This window comes from Bos mutus, chromosome 17 (genome assembly GCF_027580195.1).
Source record: "Bos mutus isolate GX-2022 chromosome 17, NWIPB_WYAK_1.1, whole genome shotgun sequence".
Classification (NCBI taxonomy): domain Eukaryota; kingdom Metazoa; phylum Chordata; class Mammalia; order Artiodactyla; family Bovidae; genus Bos; species Bos mutus.
In genome coordinates, this window is record NC_091633.1 from 25388026 (window position 1) to 25407983 (window position 19958).

General features: G+C 44.2%; 1 protein-coding gene across 1 annotated transcript in view; it reads right to left on the reverse strand.

The window, feature by feature from the left end:
* Positions 1–18825, reverse strand: part of TMEM132D (transmembrane protein 132D) — an 896135-nt gene extending 877310 nt beyond the window's left edge. Inside the window, 1 exon segment of the mRNA XM_005898418.2 lies at positions 17919–18825. Coding sequence (XP_005898480.2) covers positions 17919–17997 — 79 coding nt within the window. The 5' untranslated portion in view covers positions 17998–18825.
* Positions 18826–19958: the final 1133 nt, after the last annotated feature.

Consider the following 19958-nt stretch of genomic DNA (forward strand, 5'->3'; position numbering starts at 1 on the left):
ATTTTCAGAATCTTTTCCCTTATAGCTTATTACAAAATATTGAGTACACTTTCCTGTGCTATATGGTAGGTCCCTCTTGATCATCTATTTTATACACAGTAGTGTGTATCTGTTACAGAGAAGGCAATGGCACCCTACTCCAGTACTCTTGCCTGGAAAATCCCATGGATGGAGGAGTCTGGTAGGCTGCTGTCCATGTGGTCGCTAAGAGTCGGACACATCTGAGCAACTTCACTTTCACTTTCCACTTTCATGCATTGGAGAAGGCAATGGCGGCCCACTCCAGTGTTTTTGAATCCCAGGAACGGGGGAGCCTGGTGGGCTGCCGTCTTTAGGGTCGCACAGAGTCGGACACGACTGAAGTGACTTAGCAGCAGCAGCAGCAGCAGTGTGTATCTGTTAATCCGAAACTCCTAATTTATTCCCCACCCCCTCAATTCCCCTTTGGTAACCATAAGTTTGTTTTTATGTCTGTGGGCTTTATTTCCATTTTGTATATAAGTTCTTTAAATGATGCTACCAAGGTATTAATGTTCAAAATATAATGTTCAAACAGCTTATACAGCTCAGTATTTTTAAAAAATCCAACCAACCTAATAAAAAAGTGGGTAGAAGATCCAAATAACATTTGTCCAAAGAAGACATACAGAGGGCCAAAAGGTACATGCAAATACGCTCAACATCGCTAACAATTAGAGAAATGCAAATCAAAACTACAGCGAGGTACCACCTCACACCATCAAAAAGTCTACAAACAACAATGCTGGAGAAGACGTGGAGAAAAAGGAATCCCCATACAGTGTTGGTAGGAATGTAACTGGCACAGCCACTGTGGAGAACAGTATGGAGGTATCCTTAAAAACTAAAAACAGAGCTACTGTGGGATCCTGCAATACTGCTCCTGGGCATATATCTAGAGAAAATTATAATTGAAAAGATATATGCACCCCAATATTCACTGCAGCACTATTTACAATAGCCAAGACATGGAAATATCCGAATGTAATATACTTTTAATCTTGAAAGTAATGTATACCCATCACCTCTAATACATTCTTACAATAAAAATATAGTTGTGGATACTGAACTTAAGCTTTTTCATTTCTTCTTAAGACTGTAAAATTCTCAGTTTTTACAAACTTCATCAAGTTTGTTACAATCATGATTATGATACAACATAAGTATTATATTTGAGTATATAATACTCAAATATTACACATTTTGATAAATAACTTTTTTAAATAAAAAGTAATTCTCTTCTTGTAAATATACCTCTCAACCAGCTATGTGGGGGGAGTATTATGCTGCACTGGTTAAACTAATTACTAATTTTGCTGGGGGTACTGAGGAGGTTTTAACACCTGGGAGAAATGCATCATAGTAAGACATTAGATGGATGAGAGGTTAAGTTTTTATTGTAAAATCAAAGAAGTTCCGTGTGTGCATGTGTGAGTGTGTGTGTGTGTGTGACAGTGCAGGAGAGAGAGACAGAGGAAGGGAGAGAGAAGATGAACAATGTAACTGCAAATTAATATACGGATGTCAAGTTTAAGAGTGAAGTTGAGCATTTGTAAATACATCTCCTTTAAAATATCTCCACTTACATACCCCTTGGAAGGTCTTTGCATGACCCCTCCATGCATATATTAGAATATATGTCAAGGGCACTGCTCCAGTAAATAAACAATGTAAAAACAAAGCAGAACACAAAATCAAACAATTCCTGGAAATTAAGGTAAATATGATCCAGCAGGGACTGTCAATTCACACATCTCCAGAGCCCAGCAAAATAATATAAATGAGTGAAGCTCTGTGGATTCAACAAATAGAGGGATTCCCATCCAGAGTTCATTTCCCCACTTTTGACAGACACCCAAACCCAGGGTACCAGTTCTCTAGTAGTTCAAGTCCAGGGATAATGTAACTAGGAAAAGAGATATGTACTAAGATGCACCCAGGGCAGAGCAACCGGTTGGAATAGCAGATGCCCAGCTTGGAACCACTGTTGACATGCAGAAATATCAGGGCTGCTCACCATTGAAAAGAAACCGGAAAATCCACACTTTATGAAAATCTATCTCAAAATATTCACCGCAAAAGCCATATATAATGTATTTGCAGGCCACATGTACCACCGCACTTATCTGTCAATCAAAAGGCACACCTCTACCTAGAGATTATCACAATGAGTGAAGTAAGTCAGATAAAGGAGAAATATTGTATGAGACTAATCATATGTGGAGTCTAAAAAAAAAAAGACACAAATGAACTTATTTACAAAATAGAAACAGACTCACGGATTTAGAGATGGAACTTAAGGTTGCCAGGATGGAGGGAAGGGACAGTTAGGGAGTTTGGGATGGACACTTACACACACTGCTATATTTAAAATGGATAACCAGCAGGGACCTACTGTATAGCAACAAGGAACTCTGCTCAATGTAATGGAGCAGTCTGGACAGGAGGAGAGTTTGGGGGAGAAAGGATGCATGTACGTGTATGGCTGAGTTCCTTTGCTCTCCACCTGAAACCATCACAGCATTGTTCATTGGCTATCAGTTCAGTTCAGTCGCTCAGTCGTGTCCGACTCTTTGTGACCCCGTGAATCGCAGCACGCCAGGCCTCCCTGTCCATCACCAACTCCCGGAGTTCACCCAAACCCATGTCCATCGAGTCGGTGATGCCATCCAGCCATCTCATCCTCTGTCGTCCCCTTCTCCTCCTGCCCCCAATCCCTCCCAGCATCAGGGTCTTTTCCAATGAGTCAACTCTTCTACTCCAACACAAAAAAACAAGTTTAGAAGAAAAAAAAAAGTCACACCTCTGACATACAAGTACAGGAGGAAATCTGAAGGCTTTTTAAAAAGACACTCAATAGCTTATAATAACTTATAATGGAAGAGAATGTGCAAAAGGAACATGTATACACATACATACACATGTATGTATACATGAAGCACGTTGCTGCACACCTGAAACTAACACAACATTGCAAATCACCTGCATTTCAATCAGCACTGTTTTAAACAAAGCACTTTTCCTTCCCTACCAGTTAAAGGCTTATGGCACCCTATCGCTTTATTTGTTTTGCATCCTTTAGATTCATGAGGCCTTCTTTTTAAATTTCAATCATAAAAGAATAGTAATAATGTCCTTTCCCTATTAAACATCTCTTTACCACATCCAAAACAATTCCAGGAAAATAACTTTAGGATAGTAAAAAGGTGACATTTGGCCCAAATGTGCACTGCAAGCTTTGGTCTGTTCCGAAATGTAAATATTAGGTTATCCGTAATACCAGAATGCGCTGGAAACTGTTTTTCCCCTTTGTTTTAAGGTTACATTTATCTGAAGTACAGGCAAAAACCCAACTCCCTAATGTGTATTACCTAATTAAGGAAATCAAGCAGAACACTAGCTTTATGGGAACCAGATACGCAGAACTTAAAGGGCTAAGGCAGAACTCAGTGGTGAGCTGCTTTTACATTTCTGTACATCAAAATCACTGTTTTCCCTCCTTTTGTTGGCGCCGCTCCCTTGAAAATGTAAATAATATGATTTAAGCTGCTCTCTCTCCCTTTCAATAGAATTCTCAGTCATTTCACTGATCTCACATTTCAAAATATTGAATGCTTGTAAAACAAGCAATTGTGCGTTTTGATGCTTGCTTTTAACAGCCCATAATGCAAATATTTATTCACAATGGTAATTTCCATTGTGCATAGTTTTTACATCTCATTAAGGACTCTGAAAAATTACAATCATTGGAAACGAAAGTGTACATTACATTTAAACAAATATTCAAAGGACAAAGTAACTTATCAGAGAGGGGACAGTTCTGTACTGGGAGTTGTCATCTGTGTGAGAATGGATGCCTTCGAACTGTGGTGCTGGAGAAGACTCTTAAGAGTCCCTTGAACTCTAAGGAGATCAAACCAGTCAATCCTAAAGGAACTCAACCATGAATGTTCACTGGAAGGATTAATGCTGAAGTTCTAATACTTTGGCCACCTGATGCAAAGAGCCAACTCATTAGATTGGGAAAGATTAGCTGGGAAAGATTGAAGGCAGGAGAAGGGGGTGGCAGAGGATGAGATGGTTGGATAGCATCACCGACTCAATGGACATGAGTTTGAGCAAACTCCAGGGAGATGGGGAAGGACAAGGAAGACTGGTGGGCTGCAGTCCATGGAGGTACAAAGACTCAAACATGACTTAATGACTGAACAACAACAAAGGAGAGAACATGTGAATATTTTCATATTAGGTTGGAAAATGAAAATGATCCTAAGAGTGGAATGCTGCTATCTATCAACCAGCCAGCATCCATCTCCCCAATTTGGCAAAATAATTATTTTGCATAACCTGCCCCTCATTTTCATAGCAGGTGGTCTCAGTGGGTTCCTCCTCCAGGCTCTAAAGGGGGAGCTTATTGGCTAAATGTAAGCCAATCAGGCTGCTCTATCCCATCCTTCTGTGCTCAGTGACTGATGTAGGAAGGCTCATGGAGTGATGTGGGCCTTTAACAGTCAGGACCAGAACTTTGATGGAAGTGTTAAGAGAACACTCTAATTACTAAATTTAGGGTTAAAAAAGGTGTAATTCTGAGCTGGTGGAGCATCTTGCTTAAATGAAGGGCAGTGTGTCTTAGACTAGAATGAATATAGTTAAAGAAGAGCAAAGAGATTTCAGGCATCATGTGAGCACCTGGATCAAGCCTTGCCTGATGCCCGGGATTTCAGCTGTGCGAATCAGTTCATTTCTCTTTTCCTTAGGCAGAGACTGTTACTGTTGAACAACTATATCCATTCTTCTCGACAAGTCCCAGTCCTCCCTGTGGTTAGATGGAGGCTCTGTTTCTAATGCTGATCAATGGGATGTGAGTGCAATGAAGCCATTTCCAAATCTGGACCTTAAATGCATCCCACAAAATCCCCTAGCTCTCTCATCCCCTGCTGCCATGTGTCCAAAATGGCATAACCACAAAGTCAAAGAGGACTGACTGGACTCTAAGCAAATAAGAAATAAATTTTTGTCAAATTATGCCACAGAGACATGGACATTTATTCATATATCAATATAAGTATGTGTAATAGATGTGTGTGTATAATGTATGTATCTAATATATTGACATATATGCAATATATATATTTCATTATAGCCTACCCATCATTCTAGCCCATCCTCACTAACGTATTCCTCAGGCAATTTTAGATTTTTGTTTTGTACCTGCAACCAAAATATGTCTAGTTATTCATCACAGTATTTCCTTAAATAAATCACACTCAAGCAGAATTCTCCCATCCAACCCATGGCTTCTTGGGGATTCTCTTACACTTTGCTTCCTATTTCAAAAAAAGGATCCTCACAGCTGAAGACCCACTTTGATTTCTCCCTTCACAGCATCTGTTAAAGGCTGACTGACGACAGTAATCTAGAGGCCTTTGGGAGGATAAAACAGTATCTCCTCTTGAGAGCCTCCAGTTCAAAGAAACCCAAGGAATACTTTCAAATCCTAGAAGCCTGTTTAGAAAAATCAAAATTGAATCAGCCCATTCACTGAGCACCTGTTCACCAACATCATGACCATGAACATGAGAAACACACATTAAGGTCTGTGTTTCCTTCCCATAGTCCTCTTGGGAAGAGAAAAGGCACACAATTGAGATACTTTAACATGACTTTTTCCAATGTCATGAAAATCAATTTGAACAAGATGAGAATTTCTGCAGATACTGAAGACTGGCACATTTCACACCCATTGCAGATCCCTTCTGCTGTGCCTTTCTGAACTGAAGAGACTGGAGTCCTGATAGCAAGGTTGGCAGGAATCTCTGGGTTCCTGAGAACCAGAAAAGCCCATAGAAAAGATCTCTAGGAACTTCCCCTGTGGTCCAGTGGTTAAGACTCTGCGTTGCCCCTACAGGAGGCCTGGGTTTAATCCCTGGTGAGGGAACTAAGATCCCACATGCCATATGTCACAGCAAAAAAAAAAAAAAAACCTCTAAAGGTCTTTAAGGGGAAACCAAGGCTGCTTTCCTTCTTTTCTTCACCTTATCAATGACTTTTCCTTATCTGCATTCAGCTGCTTACTACAGACAGGTAGGGGTTCACATCTCAGTCTCCCCCACTTTAAGGGCAGCGTAGATTTCATATTCATTGCTATATATTTGGAGCCTGTCTCGCTGTGTTTATAATTTGGCTTCAAAAAATAATTGTTGGATAAATAACTCAAAGCCCTTGGTGCTCAGTACGAGTGACAGTCCCAGTTGGAGACAAAATATGAGAACTAGGTCAATCTCGGGGCTGAACTTGAATATTTTTTGCTATATTTAGGCAGCGGGGGACCTTTCAAATTCTATCAACATCACAGAATCAAGGAATTCTGGGTTTAAATGTCCACCTGCTGTTTCGCTTCTGTTCTATAATGGTGATTCACAAACAGCTCGTCCTAGAGGGGCTTCATCTTCCCAGGTAACTAAATCAAATCCTTCTTACTCCATTTCTAAATGCATTTTCATTTTCCCTCGTCACCTTGAAGCCACAGTCTGCCTCCATGATACCTGTTGACTGAGGTCCTCTGAGCAAAGCATCCCAGGAAGAACCCTCTGTACGCAACTCTGCATCTTCCCCGTTGGCCACATACTGTGACTTCATCCACTGCAATCCCGCAGCCCTTAGACACAAAGCATCTCAGGGGGCTCGACCACACTTCAAGGAAAACATCTTCAGACCCATAGAAGCCACGTTCTTGATGTGACTCCCTCCATGTCGTCTCTTTTTTAAAACAACAAAAATCTTTTTATGTTACATTGGGGTATAGCTGATTCATAATGTTGTGATAATTTCAGGTGGACATCAAAAGGACTCAGCCATACATAACCATGTATCCATTCTCCCCCAAACTCCCCTCCCATCCAGGCTGCCACACAGCATTGGGCAGAGTTCCCTCTGCTATACAGTAGGCCCCTATTGGCTATCCATTTTAAATAGAGCAGTGTGTACGTGTCCATCCCAAACTCCCTAACTATGCCTTCTCTCATCTTTCCCTCTGGCATCCATAAGTTCTGTCTATGTTTTGAATACTTTTCAGGGCCACCAAGGCAGTCTACAAAGATTGTGGGAGTACAGCAGACACCCATAGTGCCATCACTAAGGGCAACAAGGTTCAACATGATGGTCACTTTCAGGTATCATTAACACCTGTACAAAAAGGTGAGCCCTTTTGGAAAAGAATTTGGCAGCAAATCTCTATCTATATTCTTTGGCTCCATCATTAACTAACTGTGATTCTAAGAAAGTAACTCAAAGGAAAAATTATGCACAAAGATAATGATTTCCTCACAATAGCAAAAAAAAACCCCATAAATTATATAATTGTGTAGCAAGAGTTGAAAATTTTAAGCTATAGCAAAGACATTAAAAATATATTTGTGATACATCTTTAAAACATGAGAAATACGCTTACATAAACATATGAACTCAGAAAAGTAAAAAACCAATTATGTGTCCCAGAGACCGTGTGAACACAACTGTTTCAAAAATTCATAGAGAAACAACCAAAACGAAAGACATCAAACTGCTGCAGCGGTCGTCTTCAGGGAGTGAGATTATTTATTTTTACCTCTCCCTTGTGTCAGGATTACTTTGAAGTAGCTTACAAAAAATAAATGCACTGGGATAGAAAAAGTAGGCAAGGAGGCAGACAAGAGAGACAGAATAAGGAAAATAAAATAAAGCCAAGGCTGGAGCTGAGTCACAAGATGTGTCTCTTAAGTTCCTAGACTTATAAATAGCGAAGTTGGCTCCGAGACTCCTAGGAGTTCAAGCAAAGACAGACAGTTGGAAATTCACTTAGAAAATTCATGGTGTTCTTAGGATGAGGTGTAAACTATCTCTCAGGATAAACATAGCTTTTTTTCCTTTTTTTTCCTGGTACTAAGGCCTAAGAAGGATTTCTTAGAAAAGCAACTTGAAAAGGAGACAGATTTTTTTTAAATATATTTTATTTATTTGACTGAATCAGGTCTTAATTGTAGCACCTGGGACTGTTGCAGCGCAAGGACTCGGCCTTAGTCACTCCACGGCATGTGGGACCTTAGGTCCCCAACCAGGGATCGAACCCAGGCCCCCTGCATTAGGAGCATGGCGTCTTAGCCACCGGACCACCAGGGAAGTCTCTGTGTCCAGAATCTGAGAACCTCAGCAAGTTGTATCAAAATTTAAGCATCCCCCACAACCTACCAACATTGTTTTCCTGACCAAACACAGAAGCAAAAAAAAACAAAAATGAAATCTAATTGCCACCTTCTTTACTTAGTGAGTCTGCTCAGCATCTCTCCCTAAAACATAAGAATTTATGTTTCTCACATGGAAAATAACTAATGTCGCTAATGGCTAAAAATTCTTTGCGAATTCCTGTCTTTTCAAATGTATATCTCAGTCTCATTTCTAGGCTTTGGTTAAGAAAAAGAGGGAGAAAAGTTTTATTCCCTTTCAACTCTTTCAAATGTATTTTTCACCTTGGTTACTGCTGTCCCGTCATGACAATATGTGCTTAATCTCTTTTTGAATGTATTTCACAAATTTGTTTGAGTTCAAGGGCCTTCCTTCCCTGTAGATTCTTAATTTCTGAGAGTTAACAGGACAGACATATTGGATGATACATTTGTATAAAAGGGACCCTTGAAACCCTCCTACACTGTTGGTATGAATGAAAGTTGGTGCAGCCACTATGGAAAAAAGTGTGCAGGCTCCTCAGAAAACTAAATATAGAATTACCATATGATCCCGCAGTCCCACTCCTGGGCATATATCCAGATAAATTATAATTCAAATAGATACATGCACCCTGTGTTCATAACAGCACTATTCATAAAAGCCAAGACATGGAAACAACATAAATGTCCATCAGCAGATGAATGGAGAAAGACGTGGTGCGTAAGGGAAGTCGCTCAGTCGTGTCCCACTCTTTGTGACCCCACAGACTGTAGCCTACCAGGCTTCTCCATCCATGGGATTTTCCAGGCAAGAGTACTGGAGTGGGGTGCCATTGCCTTTTCCAAGTGGAATGCTGCTGCTGCTACTGCTAAGTCACTTCAGTCGTGTCCGACTCTGTGCGACCCCATAGACGGCAGCCCACCAGGCTCCCCTACCCCTGGGATTCTCCAGGCAAGAGTACTGGAGTGGGGTGCCATCGCCTTCTCAGCCACAAAAAAGAATGAGATAATGCCATTGGCAGCAACATGGATGCACCTAGAGACAAATGAAGTAAGTCAGAAAGAGAGAGACAAATATCACATGATATTACTTATATGTGGAATCTAAGATATGACACAAATGATCCTATCTATGAAACAGAAACAGACATATGGACATAGAGAAGAGACTTGTGGTTGCCAAGGGGAGGAGGGGGGGTTAAAGACTGGGAGTTTGAGAATAGCAAATGCAAGATATTATATGTGGGGTGGATAAACAATAAGGTTCTATTGTATAGCCCAGTGAACTATATTCAATATCCTGTGATAAACCCTAATGGAAAAGAATATAAAAAAGGGTGTCTATACAGATATACCTGAATCACTTTGCTGTACAGCAGAGATTGGCACTACACTGTAAATCGACTATACTTCAATAAAAAATAATAAAGATTTTAAGAACATATCAGTACCCTGACATTTAAATTTTTTAAATAAATAAGATTTTCAAAGTTGCCAAATCTTGAAAAACAGTAAAATTAAAAAGACCAAAATTTTTTTTTTTTAATAAATAAAAGGGACCCTTAAAACTGACACTGAAATGAATACAACCCTGGTTTAAAGCTGTTGGGTGCTCCTCTTAATCCTTCCTATAGATTTTTTTAAAGCAGATTTTTAAATGAATGATAAAAGTGATATCAAAATATCTGGAGTCTCTGGTCTCATGTCATGACAAATCCATGCTGGTTTCCCGTGATCACCACTCACGTCTGCCAGAACCCACACAATATTCTCCCCATAACTCATTCAAGCTTGTGGTCTGGCATCATAAGTTAAACTCGCCAATCCATATGTTCACAGAACCTAACATTCTCCTTTTGGAAACAGGAAAAATATTTGTCTGCCTTCATGCTACACGCTTCTTTCTCTTTTTTTACAATGGTATTAAAGAGTCACCTAAGTTACCCAGAGGTTTAGTCTTATTAGAACAGAGGTCACGTCAGTCTCCCCTCCACCAGGACCCATGCATGTTAGCTGAGGTGATGAATGAATGATGGGATCCTGGGATTCAGGGAGCACAACCAAAGATGCATCAGCATCCTGGCCTCCAAGACAACCACACCATGACTCATCATCAGATCACCTCCTCCACCCCTGTGACAGCCTTGGGATTAAAATCTGTTTTAGGGGCTTCCTGGTAGCTCAGCAGAGAGGAATCCGAGTTTGCCAGTGCAGGAGACACGGGTTCAACCACTGATCTGGGAAGATGCCACAAGCCACGGAGCAACTAAGCCCATGAGCTGCAATTATTGAGCCCGTGCTCTATCAGCCACATGCCACAGCCACTGAAGCCCTTGTGCCCAGAGCCCGCGCTCCACTACAAGAGAAGCCACCACAGTGAGAGGCCCACGCACTGCAACCAGAGAGTAGCCCGCAGCAGCAACACAGACCTAGCACAGCCAATAAATAAAATTATATTTGAAAATCTATGTTTTAATCCTTTTTTGCTATCTTTCCCGATTGCTGTTGGAAAAATGAAGACTGAGAAAATTTAAAAAACAAAAAACAGGATATTCATTTATCCATTTCCAGCAACAAATAATGAGCGCCAAGCACATCCAAGGCTTGGAGCTGAAATTCCAGGGAAACCACTCTGTACACAAAGTTTATCAAGTCCAGCACCAGACGTAATTTTTGCCTGACAAAGGGATTCATTGTAAGTAATATACATAAACATGAGCAGGATGTAAAAGAGCTAACAGCAAGGTGCTTCGGCATCAGAATTCAGACTGTGCTACTTTAGTTGTAAGATCTTGGACACTAGGTCTCCGAGTCTCCATTTCTGCATCTACAAAATGGGGCGAATAAAATCCACCCTACTGGGTTTATCTGCGAATTCACAAAAACCATTTTCATCAATCACTCAGCTCAGTGTCTGGCATGCAATAATTACTTTAAAATTCGCTGTTATTATTATCGACCAAAGTATGTCCTGGGGCTCTTTGAATTACTGGAGAAAAAAACAAAACCAGCATCAAACAATTTTACTGTCGCAAAAAGTTTCTTTTAACAATAATTTACAGTCCTAAGGATACTTAAAAACTTATTGTGCCCCTGCAGGGTCCAAAGTACTATACTAAGTACTGGAGAGAAAGCAGATAGAAAAATACATAGATGTTGCTTCTAGAGGTAATGAAAGCTTTAGAGGAGACAGAAAATAGTTTTAAAATGTTACCCCTGTAAAAAGTGCCCTCCAAAAGGTATCTATATGCCTTGAACCTGTGAGTGCTCCCTTATTTTTAGGGGGAAGGGGGAAGGGAGGGGGTCTTCGCAGATGTGATTACAGTAGAATGGGAGACAGTCCGGATTATTCCCAGTGGTCCCTAAATCCAATCACTTGTATCTTTATGTAAGGGGGAAGCATGGGAGGTTTGACACAGAAGAGAAGGTTTGAGAATGGAACAGAGAGAGATGGGAAGACAGCAACCTTGAAAATTGCAGTGCTTCTGCCATAAAGTAAGGACTACAGGCAGTCACCAGGACCCAAAAGATTTTCCCCTAAAGCCTCTAGCCGACACCTTGATTTTGGCCCAGGGACATTGATTTTGGACTACTGGCTCTAGAACTACGCTAGAATGAAGTTCTATTGTTTTAAGTCACCTTGTTCGTGGTAAGATGTTAAGGAAGCTACAAGAAATTTACAGACCCTTGAAAAGTCCGTCTGTACCTGACATCTGGGCTTTCCCTGGTGACTCATGAGTGCATGCTAAGTCACTTCAGTCATATCTGACTCTTCCACATCCCATGGACTATAGCCCGCTAGGCTCCTCTGTCCATGGGATTTTTCAGGCAAGAATACTGGAGAGTGCTGCCATGCCTTCCTCCAAGGGATCTTCCCAACGAAGGGATAGAACCCGCGCCTCTTATGTCTCCTACATTGGCGGATGGATTCTTTACCACTAGCATCACCTGGGTGGTTCAGAAGTCAAGAATTCACTTGCCAACGCAGAAGACTAGGGTTGGATGCCACGGATACCTCCACACCCCATCTGACTGCTGCCTGTCTCCAGGTCAGGGTGACAGGATCCTGTCCCTTCATGCAGTACCACAAGCTCCACTGCTCTCTCTGCCCAGCCACACTGCCCTCTGGAGTCCACGTACGTGTCTGCACCCTCCCTCTCATATACCAGCTCTGTTGACACTTAGCCACTCCCCAGATGCGCTAAGTTCAAGGCCAACATACCTGTACTCAGAGATGATTGCTCTGTGCCTCTAGCACATCACAGTTGAAAGCTGGCATTCCTTTATATAACATTTTTATGTAATGTATAATTACTTTTTTTTGAATGTGCCAGGTGGCATGGGAGATCTTAGGTCCCAGACCAGGGATCAAACGCATGCCCCCAGGATTGGGAGTGCAGAGTATTAACCACTAGAACACCAGAGAAGCCTTACAATTTTATACAGTTAAGCACTTTTCTCTGTCTCCTCTATGAACTGCCAGTTCTGGAAGGATAGTAACCTTATCTGGGTGGGTTCTTCTCACTGCTGTAATCCTACGGCCAGCATAAAGTGTGTAATAATACAACTGGTGCTCCAAAAGCAGCTACTGTGATAAAATAAGGAAGCAGAGGGAACCAAGAAAAGCAGAAGAGGAAAGGAAGAGGGACCTGAACACAGAACAGGAGGGGTTTGAGTTCACAACTTAAAATCGTGGATGATTTGTGTGCTTTACAAGCTAGAGAAATGGCCAGCAATGACTTTACACCTTCCTAATCCTGTGTCCTCAGAACACTGGCAAATAGTTCCTGCAGGGTTCTGTGCTCTTTGAAACTTTTTGAATTATCAAATTTTTTAGACTTAAGGATGGATAGGTGGCTACATAGATGAAAGAACGGAAGGATGGATGGGCACATGGATGAAAGGATGGATAAATGGAGGGATATATGGATGAATACATAATGGATGATGACTGGTTGAATAAATTGGTCAATGGATAAATGGCTAGATGAATTTTAAAAATGTAAAAGTCAAGGGTAAAGTGCAGAAGTGTAAAAATGTAAAAGTCAAAAGTCCATATAGTCAAAGTTATAGTTTTTCTAGTAATCACATACGGGTGTAAGAGTTGGACCATAAAGAAGGTTGAGCGCCAAAGAATTGATGCTTTTGAACAGTGGTGTTGGAGAAGGTTCTTGAGGGTCCCTTGGACAGCAAGGATATCAAACCAGTCAATCCTAAAGGAAATCAACCCTGAATATTCATTGGAAGGACTGATGTTGAAGCTGAAGCTCCAGTACTTTGGCCACCTGATGCAAACAGCCAACTCATTGGAAAAGATCTTGACGCTGGGAAAGACTGAAGGCAGGATGAGAAGGGGGCGACAGAGGATGAGATGATTGGATGGCATTGCTGACTCGATGGACATGAGTTTGAGTAAACTCTGGGAGATACTGAAGGGCTGGGAAGCCTAGGCATGCCACAGTCCATGGGGTCTCAAAGAGTCAGACAGGACTTAGCGACCAAACAACAAGTAAGCTTCTACAATAGGGTATTTTTGGAGTTTTTGTTTTTCATTTTCCCTTGGCTTTCAGAATTGAACTAAATTAAGCAGATCTGAATAGTTAGAATTCTAACTTTCTATGTATTTAAGTACTTTTTATAAAATCATATTTAGCATTTAACTTTTTAATTCAGGAAAAATGAAATTTCATGGTCTCCCCATTTCTTAGCCTTTTAATTTTGTCACTGTTTAAATGTAAGCAGTGAAGTCTATTCTGTCTCTGTGTCTCTCTCAAACATACACACACACCCCAGAATGCTCCCTCCTGGAATATGCCTTCCTCCCCAACAGCCCAGACAAAGTGTCACTGGAAACCGAAGTTCCTTCCAGTCCAGAAGGATGGGATGTGGGAGGATATTCTTAAATAAGAGGTGATGCTTGGCCAGCCAGACACTTCAGTTCTGACCTAAGAAGAAAGCTCAGTCCTGGATGTTCACTGGAAGGACTGATGTTGAAACTGAAACTCCAATACTTTGCCCACCTGATGCGAAGAGCTTACTCATTTGAAAAGACCCTGATGCTGGGAAAGATTGAGGGCAGGAGGAGAAGGGGACAATGGAGGATGAGATGGCTGGATGGCATCACTGACTCAATGGACATGAGTTTGGGTAAACTCTGGCAGTTGGTGATGGATGGAGGCCTGGCGTGCTGTGGTTCATGGGGTCGCAAAGAGTAGGACATGACTGAGCGACTAAACTGAACTGAACTGATCAAGGTGGAAACATTCTGCAGAAGGTGACCTCACAATGCCACTGCCCAGCAGGCTGGCTGTACTGCTCCGGATGCAGGTGGAGCACATGACTGGCACAGCCTGAAGACGGTGCCCCATCACCCCAGCAGTTCCTCTCCCGGGATCCCAGGCCTCTGAGTGTCTGCTTCTTATTGGCATTTGCAAGAAAACACAACTCTGGGGGATGCAGGTCAGGGTCATGACAAGCAGTCTACATGTGGCAACCTTCCTGATTTTGTATTGAAAGCCTTCCCAGCTCTTTGACGGTCACTAGTCTTGTAAGTCTGGTAGCTCAGATGGTAAAGAATCTGCCTGTAATGCAGGGGACCAGGGTTCGATCCTTGGGTCAGGAAGATCCTTTAGAGAAGGAAATGGTAACCCACTCCAGTATTCTTGCCTGGAGAATTCCATAGACAGAGGAGCCCGGCGGGCTACAGTCTATGGGGTCACCAAGAGTCAGACATGACTGAGCGACTAACACATGCATAGTTTTGTAAGAGAAGGAACCCCTGGGACCTTCCTGGGACAGGCCTTTCCCCATATCCTCTGCTTTAGCTTCTCTCTGAAGTACCTAAATAATAGTATTTGATGCACATTTCCGGAGTTGTTTTGCAGACAAGAAACCCCACCACCAAATGGAAGATATTAACTACTTAAGGACCGAGAGCACATAGCCCCACAACCCTTGGAGCCTAAGGATAGATAAAGTTAACCCCTGTAACCCTGCCCTGTTCCCTCATCATCAGCCAGAGAATTGTGCACCATCTGATCAGGTACCCTGTGACCCCCACCACCACCTGCCTTACTTGGCTTTTAAAAACGCTTTGCCAAAACTCTTCAGGAAGCTCGAGGCTTTTTAGGGCATAAGCCACCTGTCTCCTTGCATGGTCCTGCAATAAACCTTTCTCTGTTCCAAATTCTGACGTTTCAGTTTGTCTGGCCTATGTGGCCGACAGGTGAACTTGCCTTAACAGTCTCATTAATTTGTCTTTGGGCCCCTTTCCTTTCCATGCCCTGCCCCCTTCCACGAAGCCAATAGCAGCATAGAAAACCACATTCGCAAGCTGGCACAGCTGTAATCTGCATGAAGTTTTTAAGTAAGTTAATATCCTAAACTTAAGACACAAGCCCTCTGATGACTTGACATAAAGATCATTCTCCAGTGAAGGCTGGGACCACCTGACGACAGTGCTGATCAAACTTTTTGTGTCATAGTAGAGTTCCCAGTTCCCAAGGGATAGAAGTGCAAGCAATGAAATTTTATTTTTATTTGATTTTCAAAAGATCTATGAGGTTGCTGTATGTCCAATCACTTCCTGTGCATAAAATTTAAACAAATGTGAATTTCAAAGACCTTAGCCTGTTGTTAAAATGTACACATCTGTTCCTTTAAAGCTTCATCTTTAGAAAGAACTAGAGCAATGCAGTAAAAACAATAATACACTGAAGCAATATTTAGTATTTGGTAACAATCTCCATCTTTGCATTGGACCCAGATAAACTGGGCACTTTGGATGGGTGTGTGTCTATGCATATGTTTTCTTCCAATCAAAATCCTCTGAAATATAGTCCATCTTGGATTTCAAGCTGGTTCAGAACTTTCAGGCAGTCAGAGGATCTGAGAGCGCAAAGTGACTTGAACATAATGGAAAAAGAACTGCACGGTCCCTGCATTTAAAACACCATTATTATCTGCACCAGGAAATTTTATAGGACAGAATGGTTTTAGGGGTGTTCAAATCAAAATATGCCATAGGCTGGGCTTATAGCATCTTTCCACAAGCCAAGACCTTCACGTCAGAGTTTCTCATTTTAAGGACATTTTCAGAGTTTCCACTTGAAAAAGTTCAAGAGACTATCAGGGGAAATACATTTCTTTTCAACCCTACTCAGTCTAATAAGGAGATCAGTAAGAGAACTATGTACCTAACCAAGGAAACACAATAGTTAGGTCATATTTACAAAGCAATTCTGTACCTTTCTTAGTAAAACCTTGTTACTGCAGCATAAAACACAGGAGTCCATTCCTACTATCAAATCAAGCGACAACCAATAGAAAACATGCCTCGTAGCAAAAGGCAAGTCTGCTGGGCTGTTGTCGCTGTGGATTCAGGTTTTTTTAACCTCACGTTTGCCTGGGTTGGCTTCACCAAATTCATCAACCTTTTCTTGCTTCTTGTGCACATCAAAAACCCCCGAGGCTCTGGCCCTCAGAATTGCTCTAACTCATAATTAGGAGACATGAGCCCTTTAGACCACACTTGAAAAGACAGCCAAGCAGAGTGGGCACGGGTCACCCTGTTCCTAAACCACACCAGCACAAAAGCCGGCTATTGTCAGATCTAAAGCAATGTAACCTCAGTGATGCCGGAAAGGCTCTGAGAACAGAAAATTCCTGTAATTAAAAGGCTCTGTGCATGATAATTGGCTTTGAAGTTTCTAAGAGCGATCTCATCTCGGAAATCTTCTCCGGAGAACAAAAATCTGTTTACAGGGTTTTAGGGACACACATGGGAGACTGCTAAAAAGCTCCACGTTTCTTCTAATCTCTCTCTCTCTCTCTGTAGGAAAGAGGCTCTTGGGAGAAGGAACCACACACAGATAGAGTCCTGATCAGTAAGCAGGAAGAACTGCTGATCCTTTCTACAACCTCACGTGTGAATCAAATAATTTCCCTTCAAGGAATTCGTGTCCTGAGCATTCCAACTTGCTGTACCAATGACAGAGAGGGATGCTGACAGAAGGGAAGCAGATGGGGAATCCCGGCTTTTCTGGCAGCTGCAAATTAGGGGCTCTGCTGGGGGAACGCAGGTGATAAGCACGGTTTAAACTCTGCGCCCAACCCTCACGGATGCTGCCCTCGGACAAACAGCCACAGAAGGCAAAGGAAGAGAAGTCTGCCCCCAAAATCTCTCTTAGAGAAACTCAGGGCCACCTCTCCAGAGCTGGACCCATTTCATAGGCGTCGCAGCCGACGAATGTACTCAACTGCATTCCCATACAGAGGCGCGCTCTGGAATTATATCCTCACGGGTGCCTGCCAGCAGAAAAAGTCAAGTCCAAATTCCAGAACCTTTTCAGGAGGTCATTTCAATCCCTTCCTCGGACATCCTCCTCAGCCCTCCCAGGGCCCACGTCTCCTTTCAAGGTTCTCCACGCGACCCCCTCCCCGAGGCTGCCATGTGGACCGGGCTATTTTGCCGCCCTTGGCACTCTCACTCAGGGCCTCCCGCCCAAGTCTTCCCGGGAGGCACCTGCTGCAAAGGGGCCGCTGAGGACCTTGGCTGCCGCACGCGCGCGCGTGCACACGCATCAACGCACACCCACACCCACTCTCCCGGCCACCCCCATCCACGCACACCCTCCCACACACTCACTCCCAGCAAAGTTCGTCCCGGGGCCCCAGGTGGCGGCGGCGGCGTCTCCTCACCTTTGGAGAAGAGGGCGGCCAGGCTGATGAGCACGGGGGACCAGCGGTGCCACAGCGTCCCCATCGCAGACGCGCACATCCCGGAGACCCGGAGCGCAGATCCTCGGCTCCACGGTGCCGTCTGGGCGATGAAGACACGGTCGCCAAGCTCCCCGAGGGTCGGAGCGGGGCGGGAAGGCGAGGGAGCGCCGGGCTAGGGGCGCGAGCGGCCGCGGCGCCCTGCGCCTTCCTCCCGCCAGTCCATGGCCGGCCGGGAGGCGACACCGCACGCCGCTCCGGAGTTGCTCTCCCGAGTCCAACGCGCGCGCAGACAAACCCCACCTCCCTTTCACCCCCACCAGGATATTTTTATTTTCATCCACACGAATTTGTTCCTTTCCGTTTACCCAGCGAGAACTGGCTCCCAGGTGGCTCCCAAAGGGCGCCTCCGGGAGCGCAGGGACGCGGGTAGGCTAACGGGCGGCGGGGCGGCCGGGATGCGGCGCCCGGGGCGCGGGCGGAGGTGGCGCGAGGACTCCCGGCCGGGTGGCCCGGCGCCCGGAACGGCGCGGGGCGCCCGGGCGCGCGGTCCCCATCCCGCCCGGCCGCGCCCCGGGGCGCGCACCGGCGCCAAAGTTTGGCTGGGAGCAGTCACTCCCCTTGCCGCCCGCCCCGGCCCGGCTCCCGCCCGGGATCAAGCTCGCGGGGACCTAAGCGCGCGGCGCGCACCGCCGACTCCGAGGACGCAGGGCTGCCCCCGCCGCCTGGGGGAGGCGCGCTAGCCGCGCGCGGAGGAGGACCCGCGGGCCCTGGGACCTCGCCGCCCGCGCACCGGCCGCGCTCCGCCGAGACTGCATCCGGCACGGACGCGAGCGCCACGGTGCCGGGTGCGGACTCGGGGTCTGCCTTAAAAATTTGTCTTTTTTAAAAAAGCCCCACCCTTTCGGAGTGACAGCCGCAAGCCCCAATCCGCACAGTCAATCCCACCTCTCCGGGTCTGCCCCTCACCCACCCTCCCGGCCACCCCCTCCCTGCGCGCTGGAGCGGGAGTGGAGCGGCTGGGAGGCGGGCTAGTACCCGGCCGGCTCGGCCAGCGCGGAGGAGGCGGCAGGGAGCTGCCCACTCTCCCAACAGGTGTCAAGAAGGCCGTTTACCTTCTCCTGCTAGTCAGACCTGACGCTAAGAGCAGGTCCTCTGTCTTGGGGGTTTCTAATGCTCTCCGCCTGCCAGTAAACGAGAAGATGGCTGTAAAGGGCCCATCACCCCCGCGCTGGATCTTCCCCACAATATCTAGGGAGGAAGACTTCGACTTGCCAGCCGTCCTGAGGGTCATGCTGGCCTCACCCCGCCTCTACCCTGGAATGACCACCAAGTCACTGATCCTAAAAGAATTCCGTCCCGAATCCCCTCTGGCCCATTTGGAACTAGGAATGGATCCGTTAGGGGCCAACTTGGCCTTGAGAAGATAAAAGACGAGTTCTTCATTTTATCCTTCCTGAATGCCTAATTAAGACACACTGGAAACCAAGGCTACAGAGCATCAGCCTCTGATTTTAGCCCAAGGACTTCTCCATGGGAGCCTTTGAATTACCCGAATCAGAAATGAGAGCGAGAGAAAGCGGTCTGAATATTTAAAGAATATTGTAAACCGACAACAACCAAATCAAATGAGGTGACTTTACCTCAGTAGGTAAAAATGGGTCATTATCATTCAGCCAAGGGAGCCACAGAAGTTTTATTATATATGCCCGTCATTGCAAAAATATATCAACACTTTGGGTGCTTAGCTTGCAAATTTTCAAGAGTGTCTGTCTGGGTTTCATTCTCTATGAGATGTGGCTTCTATTTTATTCTGTATTTACTTTTTTGAATGTCTGTCTGTCTTTCTGGATGGTTTTGTTGTTTGGGTTTTTTTTTTTCATTTACTTTTTAAACTCTCTGCATTTTCACTTTGCATCTCTCTCCTATAAAACTCTAGAGTTAATACAGCAAAGAACCTAAGAGAGTATGTGTTTCAGTACTTGCAAAATTTGAGTAAGTATCAACATCACCCGGGATAGT